Source organism: Eurytemora carolleeae, unplaced genomic scaffold (assembly GCF_000591075.1).
Source record: "Eurytemora carolleeae unplaced genomic scaffold, Eaff_2.0 scaffold576, whole genome shotgun sequence".
NCBI classification, from domain to species: Eukaryota; Metazoa; Arthropoda; class Copepoda; order Calanoida; family Temoridae; genus Eurytemora; species Eurytemora carolleeae.
Window position 1 is genome coordinate 107,510 of NW_019396693.1, and position 15,206 is coordinate 122,715.

General features: G+C 30.7%; 3 protein-coding genes across 5 annotated transcripts; 2 read left to right on the top strand and 1 right to left on the bottom strand.

The window, feature by feature from the left end:
• The first annotated feature begins 22 nt into the window (after nucleotides 1-22).
• On the top strand, nucleotides 23-941 carry LOC111707461 (uncharacterized). The gene is made up of 3 exons (XM_023480572.1): nucleotides 23-349; nucleotides 406-462; nucleotides 806-941. The coding sequence occupies exons 1-3, from the start codon at nucleotides 111-113 to the stop codon at nucleotides 939-941; spliced, it is 432 nt and encodes a 143-aa protein (XP_023336340.1). The 5' UTR covers nucleotides 23-110.
• A 293-nt stretch (nucleotides 942-1,234) lies between these two features.
• Nucleotides 1,235-9,432, top strand: LOC111707456 (DNA polymerase zeta processivity subunit). 2 transcript variants are annotated; one of them, XM_023480567.1, is made up of 10 exons: nucleotides 3,412-3,913; nucleotides 4,644-4,766; nucleotides 5,232-5,355; nucleotides 5,591-5,707; nucleotides 5,807-5,896; nucleotides 6,154-6,227; nucleotides 7,282-7,340; nucleotides 7,935-8,049; nucleotides 8,732-8,811; nucleotides 9,265-9,432. In XM_023480567.1, the coding sequence occupies exons 4-10, from the start codon at nucleotides 5,639-5,641 to the stop codon at nucleotides 9,381-9,383; spliced, it is 606 nt and encodes a 201-aa protein (XP_023336335.1). In that variant the 5' UTR covers nucleotides 3,412-3,913; nucleotides 4,644-4,766; nucleotides 5,232-5,355; nucleotides 5,591-5,638; the 3' UTR covers nucleotides 9,384-9,432. The 2 variants fall into 2 exon arrangements, 1 of the variants encoding a protein (XP_023336335.1); XR_002766440.1 differs by lacking the exons at nucleotides 5,232-5,355; nucleotides 5,591-5,707; nucleotides 5,807-5,896; ... (3 more) ...; nucleotides 8,732-8,811; nucleotides 9,265-9,432 and adding exons at nucleotides 1,235-1,334; nucleotides 1,621-1,936; nucleotides 2,861-2,903; nucleotides 2,959-3,012 and having other exon boundaries at nucleotides 4,644-4,728.
• A 382-nt stretch (nucleotides 9,433-9,814) lies between these two features.
• Nucleotides 9,815-14,573, bottom strand: LOC111707458 (small ubiquitin-related modifier 1). Of its 2 annotated transcripts, none has more exons than XM_023480568.1 (5): nucleotides 14,393-14,559; nucleotides 13,036-13,102; nucleotides 11,860-11,943; nucleotides 11,418-11,488; nucleotides 9,815-10,394 (listed from the first exon to the last, which is right to left on the bottom strand). In XM_023480568.1, exons 2-5 carry the CDS (start codon nucleotides 13,092-13,094, stop codon nucleotides 10,315-10,317), a joined length of 294 nt encoding a protein of 97 aa, XP_023336336.1. In that variant the 5' UTR covers nucleotides 13,095-13,102; nucleotides 14,393-14,559; the 3' UTR covers nucleotides 9,815-10,314. The 2 variants fall into 2 exon arrangements, with proteins under 2 accessions (XP_023336336.1, XP_023336337.1); XM_023480569.1 differs by lacking the exon at nucleotides 9,815-10,394 and adding an exon at nucleotides 10,403-10,625 and having other exon boundaries at nucleotides 14,393-14,573.
• Between the last annotated feature and the right edge of the window lie 633 nt (nucleotides 14,574-15,206).

Sequence of the window (15,206 nt, forward strand, 5' to 3'; positions counted from 1 at the left end):
AATTACCTTATGTTTAATGTTATTGTGTTTTTTTTTCGTCGAATTTGTCTTTTCAACAGAAACACTATTAATACTCAAGAACCGGATTTTCTTACTTTTTCAGAAAAAAAATGAATTTTGATGATGGATTCACGTTTGTGAAACCCGGGAAAAAATCCCGAAGAAATGTGAACACAAAAATCCGCAATGTTTTAGAGTCCGTGGATATTGATGTGAATGACACTATTGAGAGAATACAAAAAGCTAAAGAAGAACTTCATCAATCCGAGTTTATGCGGAAATTCTTGAATAATTTAGACATCTTGGAAGAAATCAAATTCATTTATTGTTTCGGTCTGGGGCAGTTAAGGTGTGAAATAAAAAAAAATAATTTCGGATGATTTTTTCAAAATTGCATATTTTTAGTTCTTCAATTGCAAGATATCAGACGGCCTTTGTTTTGATAATAAACGAATCATTAAGGTACTATTTTTTTCAAGATTGATCTTATTTTTAGGGTTTTGCCAAATTCGATTAATAAGAATACCTTAACAGGAGTTATGTTTTCTTCAAATTGAAAAAAACCTTAAAAAGTCCACACAAAAAAAAACTAATAAAGCTTACTGGGCTGGGTTTTTTTTAAAAAACTTATTTTCCAACCCTGATAATTTGTCCTTATTTTTAGATCGGATAGTCCATTAGTTCTGTTTACCTAGCTTGAATAAGCTTTGTATTCATTGTATATTTGTAGAAACGTTTGGGAATTCTTCTGAGAAAAGAAAGAATAAGATTATATCTAATAATTTTTTAATTTTCAATTTGGTAGACTTTCTGCGGGTAGACTGGAGGTCTACGATCCAGTCTTCTCGAGTAAAGAACTAGGTAATTTGACCACAAATAGTGGCGTATTCAGAGGTTTCGGGCTATGGGGCCCCCTCATGGAACCGTTAATGGTATCCTAAGGGACCTTTGATCATTGTTTCCGACTCGCTTTTACTTTAAAACGCTATATCTGATAAACAATGACAGAGAAATCGTCCTTTTTTAATCCGCATTGGGAAAAATAAATCATAGCCATTTAATCAATTGTCTATGGGTAGAAATACAACATCACCTTCAAGAAAAACCCCGATCCCCCCCCCCCTTCCCATGTATACGTCTCTGCTAGAGTTGATAATCGTTTGATGAATGCATAACAAATATAAGCATTCTTTAATTTTTCTGCCAATCAGAAGTACAGAAAATGATAAACCCTTGAAATAATAATATTATGAGGGAAAAACTCTTGTTTTCAGGATTTACTGTTGCTACTGTCAATAATCATTGCAATATTCATATTCGTGAAAAATCTTTAGGAAAACTTCAAATCTATTTAACTGAAAAAATAAAGTACTTATATTTTAATTAGAAGTTAAACAGGATGTAATCAATTTGAAAATGCATTTTCTTAAAACTTTTAATTTTAAAATTATCGAACTTTTGTTATTAAACATTAGTTTGCAATATGTTATGGTATGGCAAAATTATACTAATGTAGTAGTGTGCTTGAACCTCCTTATCATTGTTTTTCTTTCTGAAAATTCGTAATTTTCAATTGCGGTTTAAGAGTGATTTTTTCTTAATTGATAAAAAGAAGTTTAGTCTTTCTACCTCATTGTCCTCGGGAGCTAACTAATAATCTGCTCTACACAAACCTTAAATCAGCTTCATCAACATCGTCATCAACTTCATCATCATCATCAACATCAACATCAACTTCATTATCTACATCATCATCATCAAAATCAACGCCATCATCAACCTTACCTTCAGCAGAAACCTCAACTAAACTCGCTTCAAAATCTTCATCAAAACCAACTGAATCATTTTTATCAACTTCTTCCTCAAAATTATCTTCCTCCTCAACTATCTCAAATGTAATTCTAATTTCAAATTCAATATCCAGCATTTTACTCAGGTAAATTTATATTAAAATAACTTCCAATTTTTTACGATTATTTTTAACTTGAATTTAATTAACACGGAATGCTGGATGACTATAGGTATTCCTAGCTCACCTGAACCTGTATTGTAAAGGTTTCACTAAAATAATCAAGAAATCTAAATATATATCCTGTATTCAGATCAGTTAAGAATCTCCAGATTTCCAATCAAGTTTTAATAAACCTCTAGACCTTTCCAATTTCCATAGCTGCAAAAATTGAGAAATAACTATTTATTGACTATTTTTTTTGTTTTGCAGTGTTAAAAAGTTTTTGGACAGAAACTTTCTCTTTTAGATTTTTTTCTGAGCTTTAGTGAATTTTATTAGAACGTGCTACAAATAATCATCGTTCTATGATGTTAATTAGCTGTTTATTGTAGCATCGTGCTTTAAAATAATCATTCTGCTATAACGTTAAATGAGTTCTACATTATAGCATCGTTCTTAAAAGAGTTTTAATTTGAGTTCACGGATTTTCTTCAAAAAAATAGGATATGTCCAAAATAGTTTTTTAAATTTAAATGAAAATAAAATAAGAATTAACTATATATTTTTATTTCTGCTTTGTTTAAAAGCTTATTTTATCTAGAAATAGCCATTGCAACAAGACAAGTACACAAACGTTTCATACAATTACCTCTATCACTATTATTTTGGCACTACGTGCTTTAACGTTTTTTGACAGAAATTTTCTCTGTATCTTGAAGGTTCTCACCTTTTAAAATTAAACTTGGGACAAAGTATAATTTAAAAAAGCAAGAACCATCTCGATAAAGAGAAAATTTCTGTCCAAAACTTTATAACACTGCAAACCAATATAATAGTGTTATAAATAGTTATTAAAATCTTTATAGTCTTATTTTAGTCCAAAAGTTATTAATTTTCTTAATATTTAAGAACCCCAGCCAGGGAAATTGAAACATCGGCCAAAATCCTACAGGTCAGGCATTTTCATAAATATTTTATTTGATTTTTATAATTTTTGTTTATTTTAGTTAGTGTCTGCTGCTGGTCTCGTCAAAGAAACTTCAATAGAAAACAACTTCAAGGAAAACAACATGCATTAAGGGGGGGGGGGGATTTTGTGGGATTGATTGTTCGGTTATTTGGATTATGATAATATCAGGTTTCAGAAAAGGTTTAAACCTAAAAATGGCGTTTTTCTTGTGTGTCCATTTTCTCAAAGATATTCTGGATTTTCATAGTAGAAAAATACTCATTTTTTGTAGATCTTAAATTCTCGAATTTTCGTTTCAAATTAAGTTGAAATAGTTTCGGTTTCTTTTTGTGGTCCTTTACAGTTAATTTTTGTTTTCAAACTAAATTTTAGTTTGATATAATTGATTTGTGTGCATTTAGAGTTTGTTAAAATTCTATTTATTTATTATTTTAATTCATACACAACCATTTTTATCAACATTATTAGTTAAATGAATGTTGTAATCTAGTTCCCTGATATCTTCAATGATCTTAGCCTGCATCTGTTCGAAGAGCCTTCAGCTGATTTGATCCAAGGAATCTCCGCCCCTGTATATAGTTCTACATCAGAGTTTATAATATAGTGATCAATTAAATGAGGGTTCAGGATCAACTATATATATTTATATATATATTTTTAGTTAAACTTCATCTAATTATCTTACCCGTCTATACAAATGCCAAGGGAATTACTTTTCTCAAGTTGAAACTGACTGACAGTGGAAAATCTTGATAAAACTTGGATGGTTAATGTAACTGGTACATTACCATCACATTATTTAACTATTCCCTGCCCTTTTTATAACAATTTTTTTCAAATATAAATTTTGGGCTTTTTCACGATTTTCATTTGTATGAATCTGTGGTATTTCTATTTTTATTATTTTCAGAGCTCTCTGTTTATCTATGGGAAAAGTATCAGGGATCCGGAAGCCGCCAGAAAGTCTGATTCGTATGAATTTTCTTCACAAGGTATAAAATATAAATTTTATGAGTTCAGTCCCTCATACCTTTATCCTTACAATGTCATGGATTTTTGTAAATTTGGCACACAGCATGTTAAGAGAATACGTTAATTCCGAAATTTCAGACTCATAAAACCACTTCATAGGTTTTGTGATACTGCCTTCTAAGATTTTGGCCGTTTTCGTGTCCTTAATCTGGTATGATATAATCAAAAGTTCTTTTGAGATATTAAGCCGATTTTAACGCCAATTTTTATTGGTGCGAGGCTAAAATATTGGGACATTTTCTCGTTTTTTTGGATTGCATACGTTCTGAAATTACATTTATATTATTGGCCTCAAATTTATTAAACTGTTAATTTGCTAATGTTACCTTAAATGTCATGTTGGGCATTCATTAATTCTAAAAACCAGCTCTTAATCTAACAGATAGTTTAACAATAGGCTTTGTGAGAATACGACTTTATCACTTTGTTTAAGATAATGAAGATGTGGTTAAAAGTCTAAAAATAAACCTAAAGAAAAAAATGAGATGTTTTAATTATCACACCAGTGATACAATAACATAAATTCACCAATTAAACCAATTAAAAATCAATTAAATTGATAATGATTAAATTAAGAAAGATTATCCCCCCTTGACTTTCATATCTAGGCAGGTATCTTGTATCTGGTAAACATTAACTATCTAGGCAGCTGATCTGGTATCTTCTAGCTGCTAAACATAAACTATCTAGGCAGCAGAACTGGTATCTGTTAGCTGTCCTATTCTTGCAGCTGGGCTTTGTGGTCAACTGAAACAAATTAGTCAAAAATCTCAAGTAAAAATACATAGAGATATCAAGCGGAAGATTTGTAAGGTTAGTAGTTATTTTTAGTGCTTAGGATCCATTTTATTCTGATGTGGATCCGGATACTGGTTCCGCTCTGAATAAATGAATCCGGATCCAGCCCATGAACATTTTTTAAAGATTTATTGATTTTTTTAACAAATGTAGAATTTTCACCTTTCTTTTTTCACTTATTTATATGTTAAATTTAATGATCCATTAGGAGATAAGAACATTTTTAATAATATCTTACTTTGCAATAGTTGAGATTTGTGTTAAGAGAGAAAAAAGTTACCAGTTTAGGTTGATATATCCCCCTTGGATCCGGACCCCTGGATCCGCATATTTTTGCGGATCCGGATCCATGAAGCCAAAATGTTCCGCATCCTTAGCACCATTTTTTTGAATTTTTAATATTCTATTTTTCACCTAAACTCCACATCTTGCCGCATTTTAAATAAATTTTTCATTGAATTTTATCTTTTTCACTGCTAGGGTTGTAACGGGTTGTTAAAGGCAGGACGGACTGCGGATGCAAATATTTTTGGGAAACATAGATCTCAGAAGAAGATTGGACTCACCTGCCGTATATGCTATACAAGAAAATCCTTCCTTCTAGGTAAACACTCAAACGGTTTTAGAGATATTAAGATGTTCTAAGATGGAAGTTTTTGTTAATCTTGAACACTTGATCTCGATATTCAATGTGGACACTTATAAATTTGAGGATTAATGTTTAATTCCGAAATTCACAATACAAAATTTCTGACTGATTTAACGGAATTTCCCAAGTAAAGAGACAATTTTTCTTATTTGATTCAATAATCACTGAAGTAACATTTTTTATTTGTTAGCTGAACCAAAGAAAAAGGTTCGCGTTAAGAAGGAGAAGAAAAAGAAAAATGACGGAAAGAACTAAGGAAACTTATCTTGAAGTATTCTTGGAGTTCCTTGAGATTTTTGTCCATCAGGGATTCATTTAAAAAAAAATGTTATATTTTGATTTTTTAAAAATGACGTCACTTTTTTTCTGCGTAAATCAATTTTATTTTTACATGAATGAATTAAAGGTTGTTTACCTACGCGAAATCTACCCAACCAGTATATTCGTAAAAAAGAAAAAATACCGAACCCCTGTCATGATGTCAGAGCATCCCTGGGTAAGCTTTTATTCTCATAGTTGTTTTTAAAATTTCATCAAATAGGGAGATATATTTTGTGTAAATAATCTTATATTCTCCTGTAAATGAGGAATGTTTGCGGGGAGTGGAAAACAATTTTGATGGTTTTTTCCCTTTATTATCGGAAATAACGATTTATGGTAAAAAGTATTCAAAAGTAGGGGTGGGGGATTGGGATTTGATTTTTTATCTCCCCCCCCCCCACACATTCAAAAATAATAAAACCGAATGTTAAGGTGAATGAGTATATTGAGAGAACATTAACTAGTCTTCTTGAATATATTAAGAGCCCTGGTCCTCACATTACCTGGTGAGATTATTTAACAATGAAAATATATATTACTTTTTATGTTTTTACTACTTTATGATGGCTATAGCGCCAACCAGTTTTACATTCCGCTGATTTTCTTGTTTTATAAATGCATTTCCGCAGATTTTCCTGTTTCATAAATGCATTTCCAAATCTTTCCCTGTTTCATAAATGCATTTCCAAATCTTTACCTGTTTCATGAATGCATTTCTAAATCTTTACCTGTTTCATAAATGCATTTTGAAAACTTTTCCTGTTTCATAAATACATTTCCAAATCTTTTCCTGTGTCATAAATGCATTTCCAAACCTTTTCCTGTTTCATAAATGCATTTCAAAATCTTTACCTGTTTCATGAATGCATTTCCAAATGTTTACCTGTTTCATAAATGCATTTCGAAAACTTTTCCTGTTTCATAAATACATTTCCAAATCTTTTCCTGTTTCATAAATGCATTCCCAAATCTTTTCCTGTTTCATAAATGCATTTCCAAATCTTTTCCTTTTCATAAATGCATTTCCAATTTCCCTGTTTCATAAATGCATTTCCAAATCCAAATCCAAATGTCCGAATTGAAAATTTAAACTGGTCATAACTTTCCCAGGGTTATGTAAGGCCCTACTCAAAATTAGGGTCCGATTTTTTTTGGCCCTTTTGACGTCTAATGGATTCAAACCACAGAAAATTAAACAGAAAATATACTTGCTTACTTGTATTCCTTTCAATGTTTTCACTAATAACTCACCATTGTACCCTCCTTTTTATGTGTGTGGGCGATAAAAAAATAATAACAACTACCAGTACCTATGATAATAATAAAAATAAAAGCCAGGAAAATTATTCTGTAGAGAAATTGAACGAGCTGCCATCAAAAAAAAATCTTTCTTTATAAAGTATATTAAGTTTTAAATACATACACATCCTTAAGATAAAAAAATTCTTCAATTTTCTTTTGAAACTTGTATTTTTTTCTAAATTCCAAACAAACTAGTATTCAGTATTCAGTATTTAGTATCGTCCATTTTATCAGCCTGATATTTATCTTCTATCGTAGTATCTATATTGTGCTCTTTTCTGGAGGAATTCTTCAAGAGAAATATGTCGTGGAAATTGGTAATTATGCTTAAACAATATACAATATACGTGAAATATTTTACACCTAAACTTGATTTTATCAGTCATTTCTCTTCTCTACAGTTTTATGGTACAGTGATAACCACAAAACTCTGGAAAAGGAAGACTTAAGTTATGACCAAAGTCCAATCAATGCACATAAGACAGAACAAATTTGCAGTAAAAACAGACACCCATTTCCCTAAATTAGTGCTTTAATTAGTGTCTAGTAGATCTTTTTCTGATTATCATTGTACATATTTATTTATTTGAGAAATATTTTTATATTGTCTTATATTGATGGTGTTTTTGAAGTTCATTTGTTTGTCCTTGAATGATCTATTCAGTATTTATGTCCATCAATTGTTGAGATATTAAGGGGTAAAAATATATTTGGAAGATGTTACTTCATTCTTTTTTCCCCCTTTTAAGCAAGGGTTGTAATATATAATATATATTTCACTCGTAAACAACGCTACCTGTCAGCACTTTTGTGATGGAAGTCAAAATAAAAAGTTAAAAAATAAGGGGAACAAAACCTGCCATCTTCACAAATTCTATAATTTTCCAAAGATTTAACCCTTGATTATCTAGATTTACAGAGTATTCTCACATCTGTGTCCATGGAGGATGAATTCTGGATTAAACTTGAACTCAGTTTTCTCAGTTGCTTGCAAAGATTGAGCCAAGTTGTGCAAAGTAGTTTAAAGTGAGTAAAATATTAGCTGGTTATTATCAAAATTAACAATTCTAAACATTGTTTTTTTTTGCTGAAAAAAATATTCAAGAATGACATGGAAATTGGCCAAGAGGAACTCTTCATTAAGCTTTTTCCCTTTTAATACTTAAAGACTGTTGCCTTGTTCAGTGTCCACATTTTATTCTCATCTAATGCATTTGGGATCATGTAAAAGGTGTCTGCTTTCTATTGAAAAGTTTAAGCATCCAAAGTGTCCTCCTTCCTGTACTGTGACAACAGAGCTATACAACCTCTGGGAGAAGGCTGATTACATAGAAATAAAATATTTGATGAAAATTGTCCGTTAGAAGAAGTCAACCAGAGGCCGAGTTTAAAGAATTTAAGCCATGGTTTAAATGTAAGCCGCGGCTCAAATATGGTTGGTTCCACTTAAATTTGTATTAAATTTTTCAAGATTTAAGGCGGCGCTGAATTTAAACCGGGTTTTGGCAGATTTAAACCGTGGCTCAAATTCTTTTTATTCCATCTCATGATGAATATTGTGAATTTGGACCAAAAAATTACAGAAATATTACATCTAAAAACACATTTTAAAAAGTTTTCCTGAATTACGCTGCTAAATTCTTAAATGATTTTCCAAGTAATTTAAAATAAATCATTATCCTCGCCATGACAAAATTTTTTTTTGGAGGGATTTGCCGGAAGATATTGAATGGTGGCTTGAGGTGGAAACTACTGAATCTGGATTGCTGAAACTAACAAAATCTCTAGGAAAATATCTGTGAAAACTGAAAATGATTCATTTAAACTTGCTGCATCTAATGGTTACTGTAAATGTACATTGATGGCCATTAAAAAACGGAGTGGAGGATGAAAATTCCCGGAAGAGCAAAATTAAGTTCACCATTCAGTAGTGTCTTATTCTAGAACCAGAGAAGATCTTTAAAGTTGTGACCCCGACATGATCTCTTCAAATCTGACGCTACTGATTTGCGGGTTTTATAATCCTTTTTCGTGGAGTTTCATCTTCTTCTACGGACTGGTTTTAAGAGGGAAGGGCATTGAAGACTGAAGGGGTGTTAAAAATTGTGGGGATTAGTGGAGAAATGGGGGAATTGAAAAGGAGATTGACGTAGTGGGATTGAAATAAAGGGGGAAGGATGGATATTTAAATTTCGTTAATTTTAAATCTTTTTGTATCTTCACGTGGTATTTAATCTTCAGATTGGGGAATAGCATCTTCAAGATCAACTACTCCGTCCACCAATGGCATTTTGGTTCCTATTATTTCCATTGATACTCCTATTACGTTCAATCTGTTAATAGAAACCTACAACTTGTAACCTGCAAGATTACGAAATTTTGATAATAAACTATTTTTTTAAAATTTAATGTTAGAAAATGATTTTACGATTTGGCTTTAGGATTGCTTGAGTCCTCTTATACCAAATCTTAAAAAGTGGTATCCAAATAAAGATGAAAATAAATCGTCGCAATTGAAGTCGTTGGCGATTGCGTATGAATTTATTCTGTATGGAAAATGGATAAAAAACTACTTAATACGAGTTTTACAAAATGTGGTCTACGTTCTGTTGACTGTTCTTTATAAACTTCAGATACTTACATGTATACTGTAGGTATTATAATGGTTCTAAGAATTTTCTTCAAAAGTCTGGTCTCCAACAGGCTTAAAGGAAGATTTGTGCAATTTGTTTAGTAATTCTTCGATGTAAATTGTAAATTCAACTCTCATAGTGGCTTAGTTACTATGGCAAACATATTATGGCAAATGTACCAGCCATCCTAGTTACATATATTTCTTATTAATTCCATCTCATACACGTTAAATTTTATGTCTATTTGATTTTGAACAGATTTTACCGATCATTAAAATTTTTATATTTAGAAGTTTTAAACGTTTAATGAATTATGAACTTTTCAGACATTCAAAATTTGCCATTTTCATGATTCAGGCGGATTTTTTAATTTATCTGAACTAATCGATTATCATTAATCTTCGAACAAGCAAAAAAATTTTAGGAAAATAATAAAAGTAAAGATCTATACAAGGTGCCAGGCGCTTGACTTCCTCTGACTGTCTGTAAAAATATATAATTCCATTAATATTATAGATGAACTACATATAAATAATATATTTTACTTATTTGTAGACATGTTTATCTTTTAAAAAATAATGACTGTAAATCCTTTACTAAACAATTACATAACAAAACATTTCAATCTCTTGTGCTTGAATTTGTATTCAGCATCAGTTTAACGTTTTAAACCAGATTCAGGTGGCGAACTACTTCGATCCCGCTTACCAGTTCCACAGGATTTACTCATAGATACATCTAAACAGACATAGTTAATACTCATAGACACATCTAAACAGACATAGTTAATACTCATAGATACATCTAAACAGACATAGTTAATACTCATAGATAAATCTAAACAGACATAGTTAATACTCATAGACACATCTAAACAGACATAGTTAATACTCATAGATACATCTAAACAGACATAGTTAATACTCATAGATAAATCTTAACAGATATAGTTTATACTCATAGATACATCTAAACAGACATAGTTAATACCCATAGACACATCTAAACAGACATAGTTAATACTCATAGGTACATCTAAACAGACATAGTTAATGCTCATAGATACATCTAAACAGACGTAGTTAATACTCATAGATACATCTGAACAGACATAGTTAATACTCATGGACACTTCTAAACAGCCATAGTTAATACTCATGGACACATCTAAACAGACGTAGTTAATACTCATAGATACATCTAAACAGACATAGTTAATACTCATGGACACATCTAAACAGACGTAGTTAATACTCATAGATACATCTAAACAGACATAGTTAATACTCATAGATACATCTAAACAGAAACAAGAACTACTCATAGATACATCGAAACAGAAAAAGTTGCTACTCATAGATACATCTAAACAGAAAAAGTTGCTACTTAAAGATACATCTAAACAGTAACAGTTATTACTTGTAGATTCATCTAAACAGAAATAGTTTCTGCTAATGGATACAACTTAACAGAACAGTTTCTAATCAGAAACATTTACTATATAGATACATCTATTCAGAAACATTTACTATATAGATACAGTTACTACTCAAAGATATATAAAAGAAAAATAATATATTTTTTCCGTGAAAACGATATAAACGGTAGCAAATTTTTCTTCTTTATATGGAGGACATTTATTTAAAGAGTGGGTTGAAAGAAATAATAATTTTCTAACTTAAAATTGTAAGTTTTAACCATATTAAGTAAATTTAAAGTTTTGTAAAATGCTGAGCACATTTGGAAATCCCAATTTGTTACCAATAATATCTCCTGTTTCCATGTCTAGCTGATTTGGAGTCATGTAGGGATAAATAAGTTGTCCATCAAACCTAAATATTTTACAAAGATGATAATGTTAAAAACTTTTGTTAATGAATTAATTTAAATATGAATTGTGCAATTTAATAACTTTTCCATGCAGTATTGATGGTATTCACTGTTAACTGACATAGTAAATATTTGCAGAGAAATTTTTTCAGGGGTAAATATTTTTAAGAATTTGATGATTTTCGAAACAAAATTTGGACATTCTAAAAAGTAAAATTGCGGATTTACGCTGCAGAGTACAACGATAAGAAAATATAAACTCATGAATTATTTTGAAAAAAATAAACTTGGGAATTGATAAGCTTTATGATGATTATGTTTTTAATCTGACGAAAAGAAAAATAATTGTTAAAAAGCCAATTTCAATCCTTACTTGTAATACAGGGCGTTCATGTTTAGGTTTAAACTCTTACTGTAGTTTTCAAACACTGGGAACAGCTGATCATACTTGCCAATACTAGTTTAAAAAATCGAATTGATACAAATAATTGAAAAAAGACAAACAACAAGAAATGAGCAGAGAATGGCCAAGATTTGTCAAAGTTGAGATCAAGCTACGTACTCTGAGCTTCATATTGAAGTTTGAGGGATAATTTCAAATAATATTTGCAATCCCTTATAAAGTCTTAATCATTAAAAAGCGGGATAAAGGTTGTTTTTGTTGAAACTTCAGTTTAAAATTAGAGCTAGAGATCTTTTAAGTACCATTTAAGTACCAGTTTTTAGGATCAATTTTATTTTGATGCGGATCCGGAGCAAAAAATGTTTGTTGCGGCAATTATTGGTTGATATTTTGTACCTTGGATCTGTGGATCCGTATATTTTTGCGGATCTGGATCCAGGGACCCAAAATATTACGGATCCGGATCCTAAAAGCTGGTTAGTGGTTACTACTGATATTTCTAAAATTCAGTGATGGTGATGGACCAAACCTCTGTAGAGTAAAAAAGTAGATGTTAGTTCCACATTTATTGAAAATATATTTCTTCAATGACAAGTTTCAGAGTTTTACCAGTTACATATCATAAATACTTGGCAATGTTCCTAATAAACCAAGAGTATAATGCAAGGAAAGTTAATTGTGGTCGTGTATACTCTGCGTACACATTGAAACCAGTTTCTCCTTGGGCGGAATTTGTAAACAAGAATAGATGCATCAGTGTTCGATTAGTATCCGAGGAGGTTAAAAGCATTGCATTTTGATAATTTTGATAATTCACATAATAGTTTCCTATGACCAGAATATTTCATTGATTTTTTTATGTGAAAGATGGATCCCATGTCAGGCTATGACATCCGTCTTGTGTTTACATTACCGCCCAGAGACAGTACACTGCAGTACAAAAGATGTGTACACTTCTGAAATAATTTTCCTTGCATTACATCCTTGTAATAAACAAACTAAATCAAAGACGATTTTCATTCCTCTTTAAGCTGATTACATCTTCATGATTTAAAACTAGGAAAACTATATCAAAAGATTGATTAGTTCCTCCATCTTATAAATTGTTTAATTGTCAATTTAAAAAGATAAAAAGTAGAAGAATACCTGAAAGACAGTGATGTATTATTTTCAAACATTCTCAGAGTAAGTGTCAATGTCTCCATTTCCACACCTATATTTAACTATAAGAGGTCTGTCCGATTCACACTTTGTCTGATCAATTATAGAAACTTTATTTTACTAATTGGAAATAATTAAACATTTTTGGATTCAATTGAGAGTAACTTAAGGACAAAGCGGGAAATTGACAGATGTATAGTTTGTAAGATAGAAAAACGACGATATATCCTTCTGTACTACTTAGAAAAAGATTTAAAGAATATGCTTGTGACTTGGGCTCAGTTAGAGGTACTTCAACTAAAAGATCGCTATTATACGTATCATATTTTTACATAAAAAGAGGCGTCGTTTTTAGAAATTTACCAGGCCCGTAGCTGGAGGGGGGGGGCACAGAGATACGTACTACCCCCTGAAGGGGGAGGCACACTTTCTGAGACAAAAAAGTGAATAAAACGAAAGAAACAAAAAATAAAAGAAAGAAGGAAAAATTGAGTGCTTAGTGAAAAAAATTATTTGGGAATTTTTTTTTCTATCCTGCTTGCATAATGATAAAATTAATAATTTGTTTTTTGTTTTTTTGAGAGCTTATATTCTTTCCCCTCTGTTAATATAATAGTGATTCTAATGAACCGTCAAAAAGTAACATGGAGACAAATTGAAATATAGATATAAAACACATGGCCAGGTTTAGGAGTAGCTGTTAATACTCATCCTCAAGCTTGCAGGGGAGTTTTTTTCAAATTTTAGTTTGGGAAAACCAAAGATTTTCATGCTTGAGCTTTTTTTGATTTTTACAGGCATTAACATCCTTTACTTTCCCTCATATTAAAAAATATTATTGGCTATTTGTAATTCAAAAATTTTCATTAATACATTTGTTTATAGTTAAGCTCAAATCGCTACACCCGTTTTGTTTTGTTTTGATACAAATAGCTTCTCAATAGCACTAAATTTTGACCCTTTTTGAGTTCTTCAAGTCAAACTAATTTTTCGCCTGCGGCACGTTTATCATCCTCTTACCTTTCTCTCAGATTTCTAATATTTTTGCCCCACCCCAATCCAATTAAAAATTTCTAGCTACGGGCCTGAAATTTACGACAACAACCTGTGTTTTAATGATAATTTTTTCCATATTAGTATTTAAGTGAATAAAGAATATCGGTTTTTGGCAGTTTTTAAAACACTACAAATCCGCTCCTCATTAAGCACCTATGATTTTAACTTAATTAAATCACATTGAATTCTGAAGGTTCAATAAAAACACTCGTTTAAAGGATATTTTTAAATCCCTGTGGAATTTAAAGCGAAATATAATTTACATATTATATAAAATTAACCTTACCTATAATTCTTTGAATGATGACAATTTGCAGCAGAAAAAAAAACAAGCATTTAGTATTTCATTATATATGTATTAAAATCCAAAGTCGGACGAGTTATAATTTCGGATTGTTTTAAGCGGTTCCCTTTATTTTCTAACACTATTTGTTTTGCAATGTTTGCAGACGATATTGAAAAATTCTACCTACAACGGAAGACGATTCCAAAAATGTTTTCTCATTTAAAGAAAGATATTAGATAAAAAGCAACTGTAAATATTTCAGTATCAAAAATATAAAAATTTCAAAAAATACATAAAGTTAACATGTCTAACTGTAGATAATCGAAATTTTAATGCATTTTGTTAAAATTAAAATTAATTATTAATTGATTGCAGTTTAAAGAAACAGTCGCGGCAGGGATATTGGTGCTATGGAAGCTGACCTACTCCGATTTACGGAATCCGAACTAATCATCGAGTAGTTTTTAAGAAGGGGGGGAGGGGGCCCGGGGCAGTATCTGAGATTAAATATAATAAAGAAAACGAAGTGGAAAAATAGGATTAAGGGGAAAAAGAGAGAAGACACTTATTTTTACAGACTTACAGGCCATTTTCTTTAAATTTTAAAGTATTAGACAATTTGCAGTCTGCAATAAATATTTTTCTTAATATTTGAACTAATTTGAAAAATTTCTGTATGCACAATCATGTTTTATGATATACAGGGTGTCCAACTAAACATGACAGTTGGTGAATAGTTTAGAATGTCTTTTTCGTTCAGTTGTGTGTTACCTTAAAGATCAATAAAAATATTATTAGGGAGTCATATTATATC